This window comes from Meles meles, chromosome 13 (assembly GCF_922984935.1).
Source record: "Meles meles chromosome 13, mMelMel3.1 paternal haplotype, whole genome shotgun sequence".
Taxonomy (NCBI): Eukaryota; Metazoa; Chordata; class Mammalia; order Carnivora; family Mustelidae; genus Meles; species Meles meles.
Window position 1 is genome coordinate 11,269,372 of NC_060078.1, and position 18,166 is coordinate 11,287,537.

At 40.5% G+C, this 18,166-nt stretch overlaps 1 protein-coding gene and 1 pseudogene across 1 annotated transcript in view; one reads left to right on the plus strand and one right to left on the minus strand.

Annotated features, from left to right (window-relative positions):
- LOC123955282 (zinc finger protein 33B-like) overlaps positions 1-8,945 on the minus strand; it is a 33,542-nt gene extending 24,597 nt beyond the window's left edge. Inside the window, 2 exon segments of the mRNA XM_046027145.1 lie at positions 7,560-7,691; positions 8,809-8,945. Of these exon segments, the coding sequence (XP_045883101.1) occupies positions 7,560-7,574 (15 nt within the window). The 5' untranslated portion in view covers positions 7,575-7,691; positions 8,809-8,945.
- LOC123955283 lies at positions 1,826-2,530 on the plus strand (annotated as a pseudogene).
- Positions 8,946-18,166: the final 9,221 nt, after the last annotated feature.

The window sequence follows — 18,166 nt, forward strand, 5'->3', positions numbered from 1 at the left end:
AATCCTTAATAGTATATATAAGAAAAGTTAAAAAATCAGTTAAGTCTCTACCTTTTTCAAAGTAAAAGAGGAAGTTACAGCAAGACGTTACAGATCAGATATTAACAAATTAAAAAAATCTACATACGGTAGAAAGACAGACCAAGTCTGTACCTTGATAATTCTTTGCCAAAACTGATCAAGTTATAAAGAAGAAAGGCTCACTCGTTAATTTCTGGCATGAAAACAACATCTCTATACAGTTCCTATGGTCTATGAAAATATAGTGAAGAAATTATGGGCCAATAAATTTGAAAATTTGGGGGAAAAGTTCACTTTCAAAGAAAGAAACTATCAAAATTTACTTTTTATTTTTTATTTTTTTAAAGATTTTATTTATTTGACAGAGAAAGATCACAAGTAGGCAGAGAGGCAGGCAGAGAGAGTGAGAGGGAAGCAGGCTCCCTGCCAAGCAGAGAGCCCAATGTGGGGCTCGATCCCAGGACCCTGAGATCATGACCTGAGCCGAAGGCAGCGGCTTAAACCACTGAGCCACCCAGGCGCCCCTCAAAATTTACTTTTTAAAAAAGAAATTCTAGGGGCACCTGGGTAGCTCAATTGGTTGAGTGTCCGACTTTTTTTTTTTAAGATTTTATTTATTTATTTGATCGACAGAGATCACAAGTAGGCAGAGAGGCAGGCAGAGGCCGTGGGGGCGGTGGGGGCGGGGTGGGGAGCAGACTCCCTGCTGAGCAGAGAGCCAGATGTGGGGCTCGATCCTAGGACCCTGGGATCATGACCTGAGCCAAAGGCAGAGGCTTAACCACTGAGCCACCCAAGTGCCCTGAGGGTCCGACTCTTGATCCTGGCTCAAGTCTCAATCTCAGGGTCATGAGTTCGAGCCCTGCGCTGGGCTCCACTGCAGACATGGAGCCTACAAAAGACAGGCAGAAAGAAAGAAAGACTGACAGACAGAAAGAAAAGGAAAGAAAAGAAAGGAAAATCTAATGTCAGATGTCTATTAAGGAAATTGCAACTAAAATGTTAAAATCTTCCCATTAGGGTGCCTGGCTGGCTCAGTTGATGGAACACGTGACTCTCAATCTCAAGGTTATGAGTTCAAGCCCCAAGTTGGGGAACAGAGCTTCCTTAACAAAAGAGAGACAGGAAGAAAGAAATATTCCCATGAAGGCAACTCCAGGCACAGATGGCCTCACATATGAATGAAAAACCTAAGAAGTAGCAACAAAATAAAACATATTGTAGAGAAAGCAAGAGGAAATACTCAGAATTCATGTTATAAATTCAACATATTCCTGATATTAAATACTAAATCCTAACAAGAACATATCTTCCCCCCTCTCCCCTCCCAAAACACTTACTGGTCTTTCTTTCTCATGAGGGACACAAATATAAAAATCCCAAACAATGTATTACCAAACTAAAGCCAGGAATATATAGAAAGAATACCATGGCCCAGCTCAGTTTCTTTCAAGAATATCTAGTTTGTTTTACATTTAAAAATTAATATAATTTACCAACTAAGAAAATAGAGGAGATAAATCATATGATGATTTCAATAGATGTTCAAAACCATTTAATAAAATTTAATAGGCACTCATGAAAACAAGAAAAACTTTAGATAAGAAGGAACAGAAGGGGACATCCTTGATGTGGTAAGAAATGAGAAATAAGGGGCGCCTGGGTGGCACAGCTGGTTAGGCGTCCAACTCCTGGTTTAGGCTAAGGTCATGATCCCAGGGTTGTGGGATCAGGTCCATGTTGGGCTCTGTGCTCAGTTGGTCTGCTTGCAGTTCTCTCCCTCCTTCCATCCGCTCACTCATGTTCTGTCTCTCAGATAAATAAAATAAATCTTTAAAAGAAAGAATAAAAGTGAACACCAGGGACATTGTGCAAGTGGCCGGCACCATGAAGATCTGGACTTTAGACCAGGTCTTTGACCGCCCATTGGAAACTATTACAGCTGCAATGCAGAAAGACCCAAACCCCATGGACCCAAGTGTGGTTGGAGGTGATGTACTGGACAGACACATAGATACTCGGGAAAGTTGTACAGCCAAAGACTTCTCAGCACAGAGTGCTGCCTTCCATTGTGAAATCTCATATCACAGCAAGAACTAAAACATTTGTGCAAGAACACTCTGTACTTGATCCTGCAGAGCAAATGACGGAACTTAAATCCACTAATATTTCACTTACAAATACGGTTTCTGCAATTTATACACAAACCACATCCTCAGGACCCAGAAAAAACCATTTTGACTCAAGAAGCTGTGATCACTGTGGAAGGAGTCAGTCTTAGCAGTTATCTTGAAGGTCTGACGGCAAGCATGGTACCTTCAAATGCCAATAAAGGCCAAGAAACAATGGAATGGGTAATACATCAATTCAATGCTGAGATTGAGACTTGGCAGCTTCAGCAAGAGGGAGCATGAAGACACCAAAGGCAGTGGAAGGGTTTGTAAGAGAAATGAGGATGAAAGCTGTTATACGATACACCCACTTCCCACATCTCTGCAAGCTGGCAATATACTTGTTATTTAAAAATCAAAAATATATTTTAGGTAGGATTTTTTTTAATAAGCTGAAGAAAAGCTGTATGACTTTTGATCAAAACAAAGAGGTGGCAGATTTCTAAATAAAAGGGATCATCCGAAAGCAGTATTATCTGAAATGCCCATCTAATACCTGAGGATTCTAATATTTATGTGAAAATTTAGCAATTTCTGAAAAGTACCTGGAAAATCATATTGGCATATTACATCTCCTTTAATGCAGAACTGTAAAGCTTTTCATGCACTAGTACTCTTCCCGGCTTTGGACTAACCCCAGAACAAAGCTGAGCCACTTAAATACATATAATTATCTTGCTACAGTAAACCTAAAGAGCTTGCATTAGGGAATGCTTTAAAAAAGAGAGAGAAATTATAGGGGCACCTGGGTGGCTCAGTTGGTTAGGCATCAGACTTTAGCTCAGGTCATGATCTCAGGGTCCTTGGTTCAAGCCCCACATCAGGTTCCCCACTGAGCAGGGAGTCTGCTTCTCCCTCTGCCTTTGCCTCTTCCCCCTGCTTGTGTGAACACTCGTTTGCACTCTCTAAGTAAAATCTTAAAAAAAAGAAAAATTTTACAGTTTTAAAAGATATTGATTTGTACAAAATAACTTGTTCTGTTATAAACCACCATTAAAAACCACAGTGTTTTGTTTGGTACTTAAATGACATTTTGGGGGTGAAAATTATTACTAAAGTAATACATAACTCCAACAACAGTAACACCAAAGGATTTTATTGTATTAAAGAGTACTGTATTAATTTGCTACAGTTTTGTAACTTAGGAAAGGTATTACCTTCCTTGGATTTGTCCTTTATGACTTAGTATGCTATAAAGTGGGCTTAAGATGTCACCTGAAAAATAAAGTCAACCTGGAATTTTGCAGCACTCCAAAGAGAGAAGAGCTGTTCACATCGTTTAGCATTTCATATCTGACTAACTTATAAACTGCCAGGTGTCAAAACCATGGTTCTCTAATTGCTAAAGCATGACATGCCAGGTTAATTGGATAGAATTACTTTTTGAAGTAATTGTGACCACAAAACATCTTTTTTATGCGATCGGGAGGGAGACAAACCGTAAGAGACTCTTAATCTCACAAAACAAACTGAGGGTTGGGGAGGGTAGGGAGAGGGTGTTTGGGTTACGGACATTGGGGACGGTATGTGCTATGGTGAGTGCTGCGAAGTGTATAAACCTGGCGATTCACAGACCTGTACCCCTGGGGCTAATAATACATTATATGTTAATAAAAAAATTAAAAATTTTTTAAAAAGTCTTTTTTACACGAAGAACTCCACGTTATTTGAAATTACTCAATCACTGTCTTTCTGACGCATATATCCCAGGCACTTAGTGTTTTTAATAATATGGGGCAACTGCAGGAGGGTGGGGCGTGGGGGGTGATGATAACCAGAAAAAAACTACTGATCTAAACTAAGCCCTACATGAATTGCTTAGGAGCTTTTATTTACAGGAAATCCTTAAGGAGCAGCTACAATCTGAAAAACAATCCAGTAAACATATTTTGTTTCAAATTTTGTAGCAATATTAGCCAGTAAATACCTTTGATATTTGCAATTGTTACATAGAGTACTTTAGTCAGAAGGTAATTAGCTCTTGTTCTAGATTATGTAATGCTTGATGTGATAAACTCATCAGGTTTCCTATAAAAGAAACCAGTTGATATATGTTTATAAGCAAAGAAATAGTATACCAAACTATTTAAAAATTTGTGGTTTCCTACTTAAAATACTGTTTACTTAAGACTCCTTAGGATATTGGTAAAACCAAGTTAAATCCGAAGAGTTTTTTGTGTTTTGTTTTAAGATTTACTTATTTATTTTATTTTTTAAAAAGATTTTATTTATTTATTTGACAGAGAGAGATCACAAGCAGGCAGAGAGGCAGGCAGAGAGAGAAAGAGGAGGAAGCAGGCTCCCTGCTGAGCAGAGAGCCCGATGTGGGGCTTGATCCAAGGACCCTGAGATCATGACCTGAGCAGGAGGCAGAGGCTTTAACCCACTGAGCCACCCAGGCGTTCCAAATCTTTTTTTTTTTTTTTTTTTTAAAGGGAAAAAAACAGTGAAAATCAGTAAAACCAAAAGCTGGCTCCCTGAAGAATAAAATACTATCTGTGATAAATATTAGTCCAAAAAAATCAGAAAAGACATTAGGAATAATAAGGAACAAATTAAGTATTTTTTCCAAATTTTTATTTAAATTCTAGTTAGTTAACATACAGTGCAATACTGGTTTCAGGAGCAGAATTCAGTGATTCATCACTTGCATACTACACCCAGTGCTCATCACAAGTGCCTTCTTTAATACCATCACCCATATAGTCTATCCCTACCACCTCCCTCCATCAACCCTGTTTGTCCTGTCCTTAGGAGTCTCTTATGGCTTATTTCCCTCTCCTTTTTCCCCCTCCCATATATTCATCTCTTTTGTTTCTTAAATTACACATATGAGTGAAATCAAATTAAATGTTTTTTAAATGATTAAGAATACTGTAGACAAGTTTATGGGAAAAAATACTGACAAACAGAATTACAGTGATCAGCAAAAGAGTAGCACTCTTTGACCAAGTAGGGCTTCTTTTAAAAAATAAAGATTAGTTTTTAAGAAATATGGAAATATCATGGATCTAAAAAGAAAAATTATATCATCATTCCCATAAAATGTTAAGAAAGCATTTGGAAAAATTATTCTAATTTTCAATAAAATAAGACTCCCAGGCTACTTTGTGAACATGATAAACCACCCCCAGTCCAAAGTCAGCAACATGCATAATGGAGAAGAAACACGGCAGGCATTCCCACTCACATGCATTGTGTTAGTCCTTTCATTGTTCTGCTTATTTTTTAGAGATGCTCAAATATAAAATCAGATCCCCTCATCACATTATACTAAAAAAAATTCTAGATTAAGGTACTAAATATTAAAGAAAAGTCTTATTAGAAAAAAGACAGAATACAGAAAAATGTCATCAGGCCCCTCGGGTCAGGAAAACAAGAATAAAAAATACAAGAGGCAAAAAGGGGTGTATCACAATGTAAAATTTCCAGAAATAATACTATTATATTAAAAGACAAAGCATATGGAGAGAAGAAAACTGGTAAAAATTATCATGAAAGATTACCACGTAGGGGCGCCTGGGTGGCTCAGTGGGTTAAAGCCTCTGACTTCGGCTCAGGTCATGATCCCAGGGTCCTGGGATGGAGCCCTGAATCCGGCTCTCTGCTCTGCAGGGAGCATGCTTTCCCCTCTCTGCCTGCCTGCCTCTCTGCCTACTTGTGATCTCTGTCAAATAAATTTTAAAAATCTTAAAAAAAAAAAAAAAGATTACCATCTAAAATACATAAGAATTCTTATAAAACTCAATAGTCTGAAAGAACTTAAAAAGCCAGATTTATGAAAGTCAAAAAAACTCAACAACCAGAAAAATGGAAATTAAAGTTTTTCACCCCTTAGTATAAAAATACTTTTTATATCTGGAGAGGAGAGAGGAAAAGTAGTCTTCTAATGAATAAGTTTACCTAGAAAAATTAGAAATGCTTATATCCTGTAACTCAAAAATACTAATCATTGGACTATAGAGCAGTAGTTCTTAAACTTGATGTGTATCAGTATCATATGCACACCTTGTTAAAAATATGGATTGCTGGGCCTCGCCCCCCAAATTTTTCTTCCAGAAGGTCTGGCAGCATACATAAAAATCTGCATTTCTGATGACTTTCAAGGTGATACTGCCATTTCTGGCCCAGGAACCTAACTTTGAGAAGCACTGCTCCAGAGTCTGGAGATACACTTGCATCTATGCAGAGATACACTTGCATCTATGCAGAGAGAACAAGGATATTCACAGCAGCATTTATATTAATGAAAAGTGGAAATTACCTAAGTGCCTATCCATAAAATACAGTATTTAGAATATAGTGTACCCATACAGTGTGAAAAGTAGAGCATTAAAAGGGATAAACTACGTATGAATAGATCTCAAATTACTGGTCAATTGAGGGGGAAAATATCCATTGCCTATACATGAAGATAATTTATACATTTCTAGAAGTATTCAAAACAATGAACAGTACTATTCAACTCCCTACCTATCTTTTCAACGTGTGTGTATTGATATGATGATAAAGCTAGTAGACAAAGGATGGAAAATTGGATCTAAACCATAGGGCTCAATGAGGAAGACTCCACGAAAGAGCCATCAGAAGACTGATACCAGAAGTGGACAAAGACGACTTGCCCCAGGAGTTGCAGTAGAGTAATGCAGCAGTTCTCCAAGGAAAGCAATTACAATTAAATCTTGGCCACCTTTACCTGGATAGATCCCTATAGCAGAGGGGAAAGACCAGGACAGAATTCAATGGGAAGAATTTGACTAGGAAGCTCAGACACACTTACCACAGAATTTATCTCTGAACCATTGACTGTGCAACTTAAATACACAAGCTGGCTAAAGTCCTCACGGAGAGTTTTTGAAACAGGCATGCAGGCCATTCATTCCTCTGAACATACCAGCTTTTATAGCAGGACCAAATAAGACAATTATAAAATTCACTACTTTAACTATCTCTTGGATCCTATTACTCTCAGTAAGGAATAGCTTTAGGCACTCCTTTCAGGGCTCTCACTGGAAGGTTATCCACTATGTGTCCCTATGTTAAGACCATTAGACCTTTCAAGAAGTGTTTGTGTTTAAGAAAAAAAGGTCTGTCTGTATTCAAAATACAGTGTCTTCCTTTTTCCATGGTTATCAGAAACAGCAGAGACATATTTGTGGATCAGCTTAGAAACTCTAAGGTATATAATGATCAGTATATATCTATAAGCCAACCTGGCCTTGCTCCTGATCTGTTACTTTATATTTTCTGTAAAGTTAGACTTTTATCAATTACTAATTTTCCCCATCTTAACATGTGGACTCCTACAAATCACACAAAGTACACTGTAAAAAAAAAAAAAAAGTGGGGAATGAACAAATAACTTACCTGAGATTTGTTCATTTTCTGCTGTCTTGGATAAATGCAGACAACTCTGAAGATGTGCTGGGTTACAAGAGGGGAGGGGCCATGGAAGATCTGGCGTGCCTAGCAGCTCCAGAATCCTCCTGCCCTAAAAAACTACACACATCCAATAGACAGGAAGAATGTCAGTACCTCCGACCTTCAGATGCTGAAACTCCCCCTATGTAACATGACTCTTATATTATCATGTAGTAGCTCCTGGGCATAACGTTTTTCACTGGGTAAATATAAATATTTGCTCCCTGAGGATTTAACAGTTTAAACCTCCCCTGATGCTCACACACACACAAATTTTTAAATAAACTAGTTTAGACCAAACAACACACCCAGTGAAATAACATTAACTCTTCACCAAAACTGTTCAAAAAATATTCCGGACTAAACTGTTTATCAATTTCCCTACAGTTACTAAACCCTTGGTTAGTGATTCCGCAGAAAGCTATAAAAATCAGTGCTTTAAGGAAAGGTCTAGGTTTCAATTTCTGTATGCTTGTTGCCATTTTTCAAAAGGATCTTTTTAATGTAATTTGCTTTTCGTTGCGTGTAAAAGCAGACAGTTCTCTCTCATGAGTCAGGAGACACTTTGTCTTCGCCACTAACAGGGTGATACTGAAAAAGTCTCTAACCTTCAAGAGGGTTTTTTTTTGTTGTTGTTTTTTCTTTTGCCATTAAATAAGACAAAAGCAGAGAATTCTTGAAGACCCTTCGTGAATGCCAGGGCAACTCAGGACTGATTAACAGCGCACATCGGGATGCAGTGATGGGCACGGCTAGTGGGCAGCTCAGCCTCCAGTAAGAATAAAAGGAGAGCCAGGGTACGGGTCTCCCCGAGAACCGACGGTAACCGCACAGCCCGGGCGGGCACGCCCCGCTTCCCTGACCACCGCCCGTAAGACCCACCGCGCACGCGTAGACGTCCAACCCGCAGCGTCGTCCCCTACCCACGGGTTCCGCACATCCACCGTGCATGCGCACACGTCTTCCTCCTGCGGCCTCCGGAACGGGGCCCCGCGGACAGCCCCGCACGCTCCGCGCAGGGGCCGATCACGTGGGGTCTCGGACCCCTAGTTTTGATGCAGACGTCCCCATCCTGCCGTGGGCGGGCCCGCGGATTTCCTCCACACTACTGGGCACCGACCCCCTACGCCCGACCCGCGATCCCCGGGCAGCGCGGCGCCACACCTCGGCCTTTGTCCAGCTGTCCCGGGCTCACCTGTCGCTTCCTCGTTGGGAGGGACTGGCCCCAGAAAAGCGCGGACACTCAGCGGCGCGGAAATCGCCTCCCACGCGAGACCTGAATAGAAGTGGGGGAGGGAGCGGTGGAAGGAAGTGCAGAGAGGCAGAGGGCGGAGCCAAGCATGCGCAGAACCTGGCAGTCCGGGCAATCTGTGCGACCAGTTAGAACCACCTTTCCCTGCTACCCGCGGTGCGAGATTGGCTCAGCGAGCAGTCTTGCATCGAGCACGAGAAAGTTTGGGGCGCTTGAGATAGCTCCCCACAGCTTACGGATTACAGCTGAGTTCTCTGTGCAAGTGTGCAATTTAGAGCTGACAGGGAAAGGGAAACTGCATGTAACGTTCACTTTTTCAAATACTAGGAAGTAGGTTCAACCAATACAAGAAAAGAATGCTTATGGGCGCGTGAGCCACTGGGTGGTTCAGTGGGTTAAAGCCTCAGCCTCGGCTCAGGTCATAGTCTCAGGGTCCTGAGATCGAGCCCGGCATCGAGCTCTCCGCTTGGCAGGGAGCCTGCTTCTCCCTCTCTCTCTGCCTGCCTCTCTGACTACTTGTGATCTCTGTCAAATAATTAAATAAAATCTAAAAAAAAAAAAAAAAGTAAATAAAAGAATGCTAAAAAAAGTTGTATCTGACACTATCAGCGATTCTCTCAGAAAATGAAAAGCCAGGGGGCGAGGGCGGGGTCAAGAAAGCTAGTTCATCAAAAATCATGAAAGCAAGAAACGAAAATTGTAGATAAATCATAAAACAGTCCAAAAATATATATATTCATTTACATAAACATATTCTTTCCTCTGCGACATTAAGATTATTGAATAAATGAAGATCTACCCTTTCAGAGAATCAATATTCTTTGAAAACATTTCACTATGAATCTCATAAACTTTTTTTTTGAATCTCATAAACTTTTATATACATCTTTTTCTCTTTGATTTTTGTGTACCTCAAGTGTACTTAACAAAAGCATTCTCAACTTCATCTGGAATAAGTAAAAATCTAAAGTAACAAAACATTTCAAAAAGAAGAATTCCTAATAAGTATCAATATGCATAATTTTACTCGACTAAAGATAGTTTGCCATCTACTTCATGGAAACAAAGCCATGATTAGGTGTATGTTTGAATGTAGTATAATAAATGTAGCATTTCAAAGTACTGAGGAAACTGGAATATTCCAAACAGCAATCCCTTCCTAACAATTTGGAGTAAATTTATGTACATAGATCACACATGGTACAATTCACATGGATTCAAGATTTAAAATAAAACACCAAGTTAATAAAAATAGAGGTGACACCTTGTGACACCAAAAATAGAAACCATAAATTTAGTATCTGATACATTAGAAAAATATCAACTCAGCTCTATTTTTTTAAAAGCTAAAACAAATAAACCAGGAAATTATATTTTTACTATTTGAAAGAAAAGATACATTAATTTAAAGAGAGATCTTTAAATCAACAGAAAGAAAATTTTAAAATGGGGTACAGAACTAAGCACTAATATAATGAATGACAATATATAAAGTGAAAATGAATGACAAATGTATATAAAAGTCCATTATCAGAATGGAAACAAGGCAAATGCTTAAATAAAAACATGTAAGATATCATTGAGATTTAATTTTTTAAAATTTCTGTACACAAAAATTCACCCTGTAGTTTTATGAATTTTGACAAATGCATAGGTCTGTGTAATGACCACCACAGTCAAAATACAGAACTGTTTGGGGACGCCTGGGTGGCTCAGTGGGTTAAGCCGCTGCCTTTGGCTCAGGTCATGATCTCGGGGTCCTGGGATCGAGTCCCACATCGCGCTCTCTGCTCAGCAGGGAGCCTGCTTCCCTCTCTCTCTCTCTGTATGCCTCTCTATCTACTTGTGATCTCTCTCTGTCAAATAAATAAATAAAATCTTAAAAAAAAAAAAAAAATACAGAACTGTTTGATTAGAGCCCCCAAAATTCCTTCATGCTACCCTTTTGAAATCAAACCTCACCACTCTTCTCCTTTGGCAGCTACTATCTCTTCTTCATGCCTACAGTATGCCTTTTCTGGAAAGTCACATACATAGAATCTTACTGTGTGTAATCTTATGAATGTTATCTTTTACTTAGTACAATACATTTAAGATTCATCAATGTTGTTTAATGTACCAAAACACTTTCGGCTTTTATTTCCCAGGTCCTACTGCATGGTATGAATTCACCACACTTCACTTATTTCTTCCCCAGCCAAGCGACCTTAACTTCCAATTTGGGGAAATTATGAATAAGTAAAATACCATTTTGAAGTATAAGACTCATATTTCTAAAAAAGAGTAATATAGAGTTAGGGTGTGTGCTTGAGAAAATACTTATTCCTACTCACTTTTATTGAGGGTTTAATTCATGTAAACTCGCTGGAGGCTCATTTTTGTCAAATTCTGAAGGAATTTTAAAGATTGATGGATGGATGGATTGATTGATTGATTTTACAAACAGAGACCACAAGTAGGCAGAGAGGCAGGCAGAGAGAGAGGAGGAAGCAGGCTCCCCGCTGAGCAGAGAGCCCGATGCCCAGCTCGATCCCAGGACCCTGAGGTCACAACCCGAGCTGAAGGCAGAGGCTTTAACCCACTGAGCCACCCAGGCGCCCCTCTGAAGGAATTTTAATCTGGCAATTCCATTTCCACAACTACACATGACTTTATAATAATGAAATTAATTTCCACTGATGTACATACAAGAATGTTTACATCCATCAGAGTCCAGATGCGACTAGAAACCAAATATGACGAGAGGTATTTTTTTTTAAAGATATTTATTTATCTATTTGACAGAGATCACAAGTAGGCAGAGAGGCAGGCAGAGAGAGAGGAGGAAGCAGGCTCCCCGCTGAGCAGAGAGCCCAATGTGGGGCTCGATCCCAGGACCCTGGGATCATGACCTGAGCCGAAGGCAGAGGCCTCAACCCACTGAGCCACCCAGGTGCCCCGAGGTAATTTTTTTTTTAAAGATTTTATTTATTTGACAGAGATCACGTAGGCAGAGAGGTAGGCAGAGAGAGGGGGGGAAGCAGGATCCCCACCCGAACAGAGCGCCGGATCCCAGGACCCCGGGACCATGACCTGAGCCGAAGGCAGAGGCCTTAACCCACTGAGCCACCCAGGCGCCCCCTAAAGCAGGTATTTTAAAGGCAAAAGTGACCACCAGGTAACAGGGATAATTGCAGACAGCAGCTACCACCCCAGAGTAACATGATGGAAGAAGTTGAAGAATCCAAACTTAGCCCTCAAGAGAGGATTCCACACCGGAAGCAGGGGAGGTGCCTAGGGCATGTTATCATACACAGGGAGAGAAGAACCCAGCAGAACTGGAATTCAGACCTTCAGAGGGGTGCCGTCCAGTTCCTGCAGGCCTGTCAGAAGGGTATGGGTATGGGGAGGGGGGAGACGTGCCTGAGTGGCTCAGTGGGTTAAAGCCTCTGCTCAGGTCATGATCTCAGGGTCGTGGGATCGAGCCCCGCATCGGGCTCTCTGCTCGGCGGGGAGCCTGCTTCCTCCTCTCTCTGCCTGCCTCTCTGCCTACTTGTGATCTCAGTCTTTCAAAAAAAATAATTAAAATCTTTTTTAAAAAATTTAAAAAAAAGAAGGGTATGGGGTGGGGGGTAATGCCTCTGAGGGGTGTCCCGCTCAGCTGGTGCTGCGTGTCAGAGAGGGATCAATATGGCTACATGTGAGAGAGCTAAAAGCAACTGGAGAGAGAACATGCTGGGATTAGATCCTAGTGTTGGTTGCACAACTTTGTGAATATACTTGAAACCACTGAATTTTCTGCTCTTAAGGGAGCGAATTTAAAGATTTGTGAATTATGTCTCAATTTTTAACAATAAAAGAAGGTGTAGTGTACCACGAGTGACCAAGGTGAAGAGCCACTGCTGGAGTGCTGTTAAGGAAGCATTCTGCAGACAGGAAGAAGGAAGATGGTCCTCCAGTAACCCTGTCCTCCAAACTTCCTGTAGGATCTCCTAGGGAAAAGCCTAACAGGCAGCAGGGGTAGGTGTGAAATGTGGTTTACACAGTCCAAGCACCAATATCCCAATGCACAGTAGAGAATTCTAGGTTTAGTGCCAAGAGGCCATAGCTATATCTAAGAGGATTCTGTAAAATTTAATTTATAAAATCAAATTCTAGAAACAAAATGTCCTTTTGGTTTGTATAAGTAAAATAAATTAAGACCATATAGTGGAACGCTGAGATGCTACGGCACTCAACAAAAAGAAACTGGTAATCAGAGGTATACTAACTCACAGAGGGATTTGATTACAAACTACCTTGAAATTAAGAATTTGGTTTATTTAAGAATATTTAAGACAAGATCACATTAAAAAAAAAACGTAGTAGAGAGGGGTGCTTGGCTGGCTTGGTCAGTAGAGCAGGCAACTCTTGATACCAGTCATCAAGTTCGAGCCCTGCACTGGGCATAAAGATTACTTAAAACAAAAGTGGAGGGGCACCTGGGTGGCTCAGTGGATTAAAGCTGCTGCCTTCGGCTCAGGTCATGAGTTCAGGGTCCTAGGATCGAGCCCAGCATTGGGCTCTCTGATTAGCAGGGAGCCTGCTTTCCCCTCTCTCTCTGACTGCTGCTCTACTTGTGATCTCTCTCTGTCAAATAAATAAAATCTTTTAAAAAATGGGCAGAAGAATAAGCATTTTTCCAAAGTAGGTATCTACCATGGCCAAGTATATGAAATGACGTTCAGCATCACTCGTCATCAGTGATATGCAAATCAAATCCACAATGAGGAATCACCTCATACCTGTTAGGATGGCTATTATCAAAAACACAAGAAATACCATGTGCTGGCAAGGATGTGGAGAGAAGGGAACTCTTGCACACTGGTGGTAGGAATGTATATCATTACACTGACTATAGATAACAGTGTGGAGGGTCTTCATAAAATTAGAAATACAATTCTCATACGATCCAGTAATTCCACTAGTGGATATATGCCCAAAGAAAATGAAAACAGGACACTGAAGAGGTATATGCACTCCTGTGTTTATTGCATTATTATTCACAATACCCAAGATATGGAAACAACCTAAGTGTCCATCAACAGATGAATGGATAAAGCAGGTGTGGTGTATCTATGTGTATAAACACACACACACACATATCATGGAGTATTACTCAGCATGAGAAAGAAGGAAATCTTGTCCACTTGCAACAACATGAGTGGAGCTTGAAGGCACCCTGGATAAAATTTCCATGCCAAATGAATTTTTCCTACAGACTCAGGTTCCAGCACAATGAACAGGAATCCAACCTGGAAGATAAAACTCTCTTACCTGAGCTCTCTCTCTCGAGCTAAATCACAGAGATAGAACCCCCCAAAAGAGCTCACCTTGCATTTATGTGATCAGAATTTGTTATTTATCTCCCAAGAAGTGGGCAAAACCTGCAGGATGTCGCCATTCTCAGAAGCCATCAAAGACTATGATCCTAGGCTCAGAAGGGAGGACCAGCTGGAGCTGCAGGACGGGACACCAGCAGTCTGTGTGGGATATGTCACTTGACTGAAGGGACAGCTCCTCAATCCTCCTGGTCTTTCACAACCTTGACACTCTGATGAATAGTTACTGGGTATTTTGTAGAATGTCCCCCATTATGTTTGCCTGATGTTTTTTCGTGATTGGGATGATGTATGTGTGGGACAAGTATACCACTTGAGATGTGTGCTTGTCAGAGCATCCTATCAGGGAGTTCATCATGTTGCCATGTCATATGACAAGACATGTTAACCACTCTGTTATAGTTATGTCTGCCAGGGTCCTCTGCTGTAAAGTTACTATGTTTCCCACTGTAAAATTGACTAATATCTCAATATGAGCATCTGTCTGCAGTAATCATTGATGTGTGGTTTGCCTTATGATGGCTTTCTTATTTCCTTCATTTAGATGACTTTTAAAGATTTTTAAGAAATATTTTGTATTTGTAATTTAAAAGAAGCCGAAATCATTAAATCACCCATAAAACCTCCTGAGCACTTATGTAAGAGTAGGGCTCACTCACAGGATACCAACAATTATAAAATATATTTAGGCTTACTAGTTAAAATATCATTGCCACATGGCAACCAGAGGCACAGTTTCATTTGGGAAGTTAGTTTTAACATTTTATAATAATTATTATTAACAATTAATTAATAATAATTCAGCAATTCTATTATTTCAACATTCATAATAATAAATACCAGACTTCATGAATGTTGCTACGATATTATTTAAAATTTGCATACCAAAAGTAATCTCAGACATGGTATTCTTATTATATATTCTTTTTACGTACATATATGTGGGTTTTAAATATACAGGAAAGGAAGATGTTAATGGTTATACACTGAACTAAAAGCAATGGTTACGGCAAAGAAGACTACCGATGTATAAGTGGGGGTCCAGAGAAACTGATTAATGGTTTATTTTGAAATAATTTCAAACTTTAGGAAAGTTGCAAGAACAGTGCAAAAAATTCCCATATCCCCCATTCCTACATTCCCCAACTGTTAACATTTCCCTGCATTTGTTTCATAGCTGTCTGATCAACTATCCTATCAGCATTATTCTCGTCCTGAGTATATTAGGTAGAGCTGCAAACGTTATACACCACATTTCCTAAGGGCTCCACGAGGCATGCTCCTAAAACAAAGACACTTTCTTACAGAACCACCAACCAAGTAAGCAAGTCAGAAAATCAACCTTGACAGAACACCATTGTCAAATCCACAAACCCCATTCCAATCTCAGCAACTGTCTCAACAAAGCCTTTTCTTTATAGTCCTGGATCCCAGCAGTCTGGATCTGTCCTGTTGTTTCTTCATTATCAGACTTAGGTCATGCTTTCTTGATAGTCACCACAGAAAAGACGGATCAGTCAGTACCATGTCAGGGGCCACACAGTGCTGATGACCATGGTGTCATTAGCATGGATCATCTTGTCATTTTGGTGTCTGCCAGGATTCCCTGCCATTATAGCACCAGTAAGCCCTTTCAAGTTGGTAATTGTGGAGATATATATTCTGAGATTATGCCAATAATCCATTCCTCATCCACTCACCAATCTAAGTATCTATTAATAATCTCACCTGAATCAATCACTATGATGGTTACCAAATACTGGTTTTCCATTTCCATTATTTCTCATACATTTACTAGTAAGGAAGAGATTTCCCTTCTCCCTACTTATTTCTGTATCAATATGGATTTCATGGCTTTCCATTTTATAATGCAGGTTATATTCCAAAGTTACTATTCATTTTTATGATCAAGTTGTTCCATATTTGGCCAATAGAAGCATCTTCAAGATGGCTTTTATGCACTTTTGCTATGCTCCCCATTATTCCTTGAGCCATTCCTTGCCTTCTCTCACAGGAAGGTGTTTTAGGCTCATCTGCTTTCCCAAGTCCAGGCCTGGAGGGGTTCTGCTTCCTTCAAGTGGAAAATAGTATCCAGAAACCAAACTCTAGAAGCCAGGCCTCATTGCTACTGGGATGGAGTTGCTCCTAAGCAATCTCAGCATAAAGAGCTAGGAAATCTGTGTAAGGACGACATTCACACACACACACACACACACACACACACACACACACACACACACACAATGTACACCTGCATATACATGTGAATGTGTCTACACACGTATGTACACACACCCCCATAAGTTTATCTATGTCTATCAGTGCATGTATATTTAAAAAATGATCAGTTCCCACCAATACCTCCAATTCTGATTCAACACCTTGGAGTTCTGTTCAGTCTTCTGCCTTTCTATATTTATAAATACTTTCACCGAGAAGAAACTTGGCTCCTATTGTCAATACATTCATCTTCCCCTCAATGTGATCCATTTCCAACCATGCCAGCAATTTCCTCTATCTGTAATCTCCTTAACCACCAACTCCCAGTGTCCCATGTATCTGTGATAGGAACAGTTGTATTACTCTGCTCCTCTGTGTGGACCTTTCAAGAGAGAAGGTCTTGACCTCACTGACCTCCAATGGGACTGCTGTCCCTGTGCTGGGAAGGGAAGGGAAAAGAAAGGAATAGATGTAATTTTAAGAAAGAACCTATTCCAGTATTATCTGTAAAATAGAAATAATAAAAATGAAGAAATAACATTATAGATTGAATGTTTATGTCCCATATCAGCTGTTCCCTCCAAAACAAATCATATGGCAAAACTAATTCCAATGTATTGATATTTGGAGGTCGGGCCTTTGAGGGATGATTAGGTCATGACAGTAGAACCCTCAACGAATGGGATTAGTGCCCTCACATAAGAAACCCCGGGGGGGGCGCCTGGGTGGCTCAGTGGGTTAAAGCCTCTGCCTTCAGCTCAGGTCATGATCCCAGGCTCCTGGGATCGAGCCCCACATTGGGCTCTCTGCTCCATGGGGAGCCTGCTTCCTCCTCTCTCTCTGCCTGCCTTTCTGCCTAGTTGTGATTTCTCTCTGTCAAATAAATAAAATATTAAAAAAAAAAAAAAAAGAAACCCCAGGGGGTACCTGGGTAGCTCAGTGGGTTAAATCCTCTGCTCAGGTCATGATCCCAGGGTCCTGGGATTGAGCCCCACATTGGGCTCTCTGCTCAGCGGGGAGCCTGCTTCCTCTTCTCTCTCTGCCTGCCTCTCTGCCTACTTGTGATCGCAGGCAAATAAATAAAATCTTAAGAAAAGAAAAAAACCCGAGAGCTCTCTTACCATGTCTGCCTTGTGAGGACACAGGGACAAAAGGGACTTCTATGAACCAGGAAGTAGGCCCTCAGCAGACACAATTTCTGCCAGTGCCATGATCTTAGACTTCCCAGCATCCAGAAGTGGGAAAAATAAGTATCTGTTGCTATAAACTACCTACTCTACGGGCTTCGTCATAGCAGCCTGAATGAACTAAGACGTACAATTATACAACATGGGTCTAGAGTTTTTGGTCACTTTAAGGATTCTAGGAGGTTCCCACCCTTAGCTCCTACATTCCACAGGCTGCTGACAGTGTTGTTTCTCCTCCCTGATTCACATTCTCTTCGTCATTACTACAACCATTCATTCATTGGCTCAGTATGAGTTAAATTTGACTATTTCTAGCTCAAGACCTGACATGTAGTAAGTGTTCAGTAACATACGTTTAGTCACTATACAGAGGGCCCAGAGAGGGACAGTTACCTCAGATAACCCAGCCATTCCCCACATCCACACAGGACATTCACAATGCCTCTTCCTCCCAATACAATGGCTGGTGCTAGCCCAGGAATAGTATGTCTGAGCCCAGAGACCACCAACTCAGGAGTAAACATGGGTACTGGT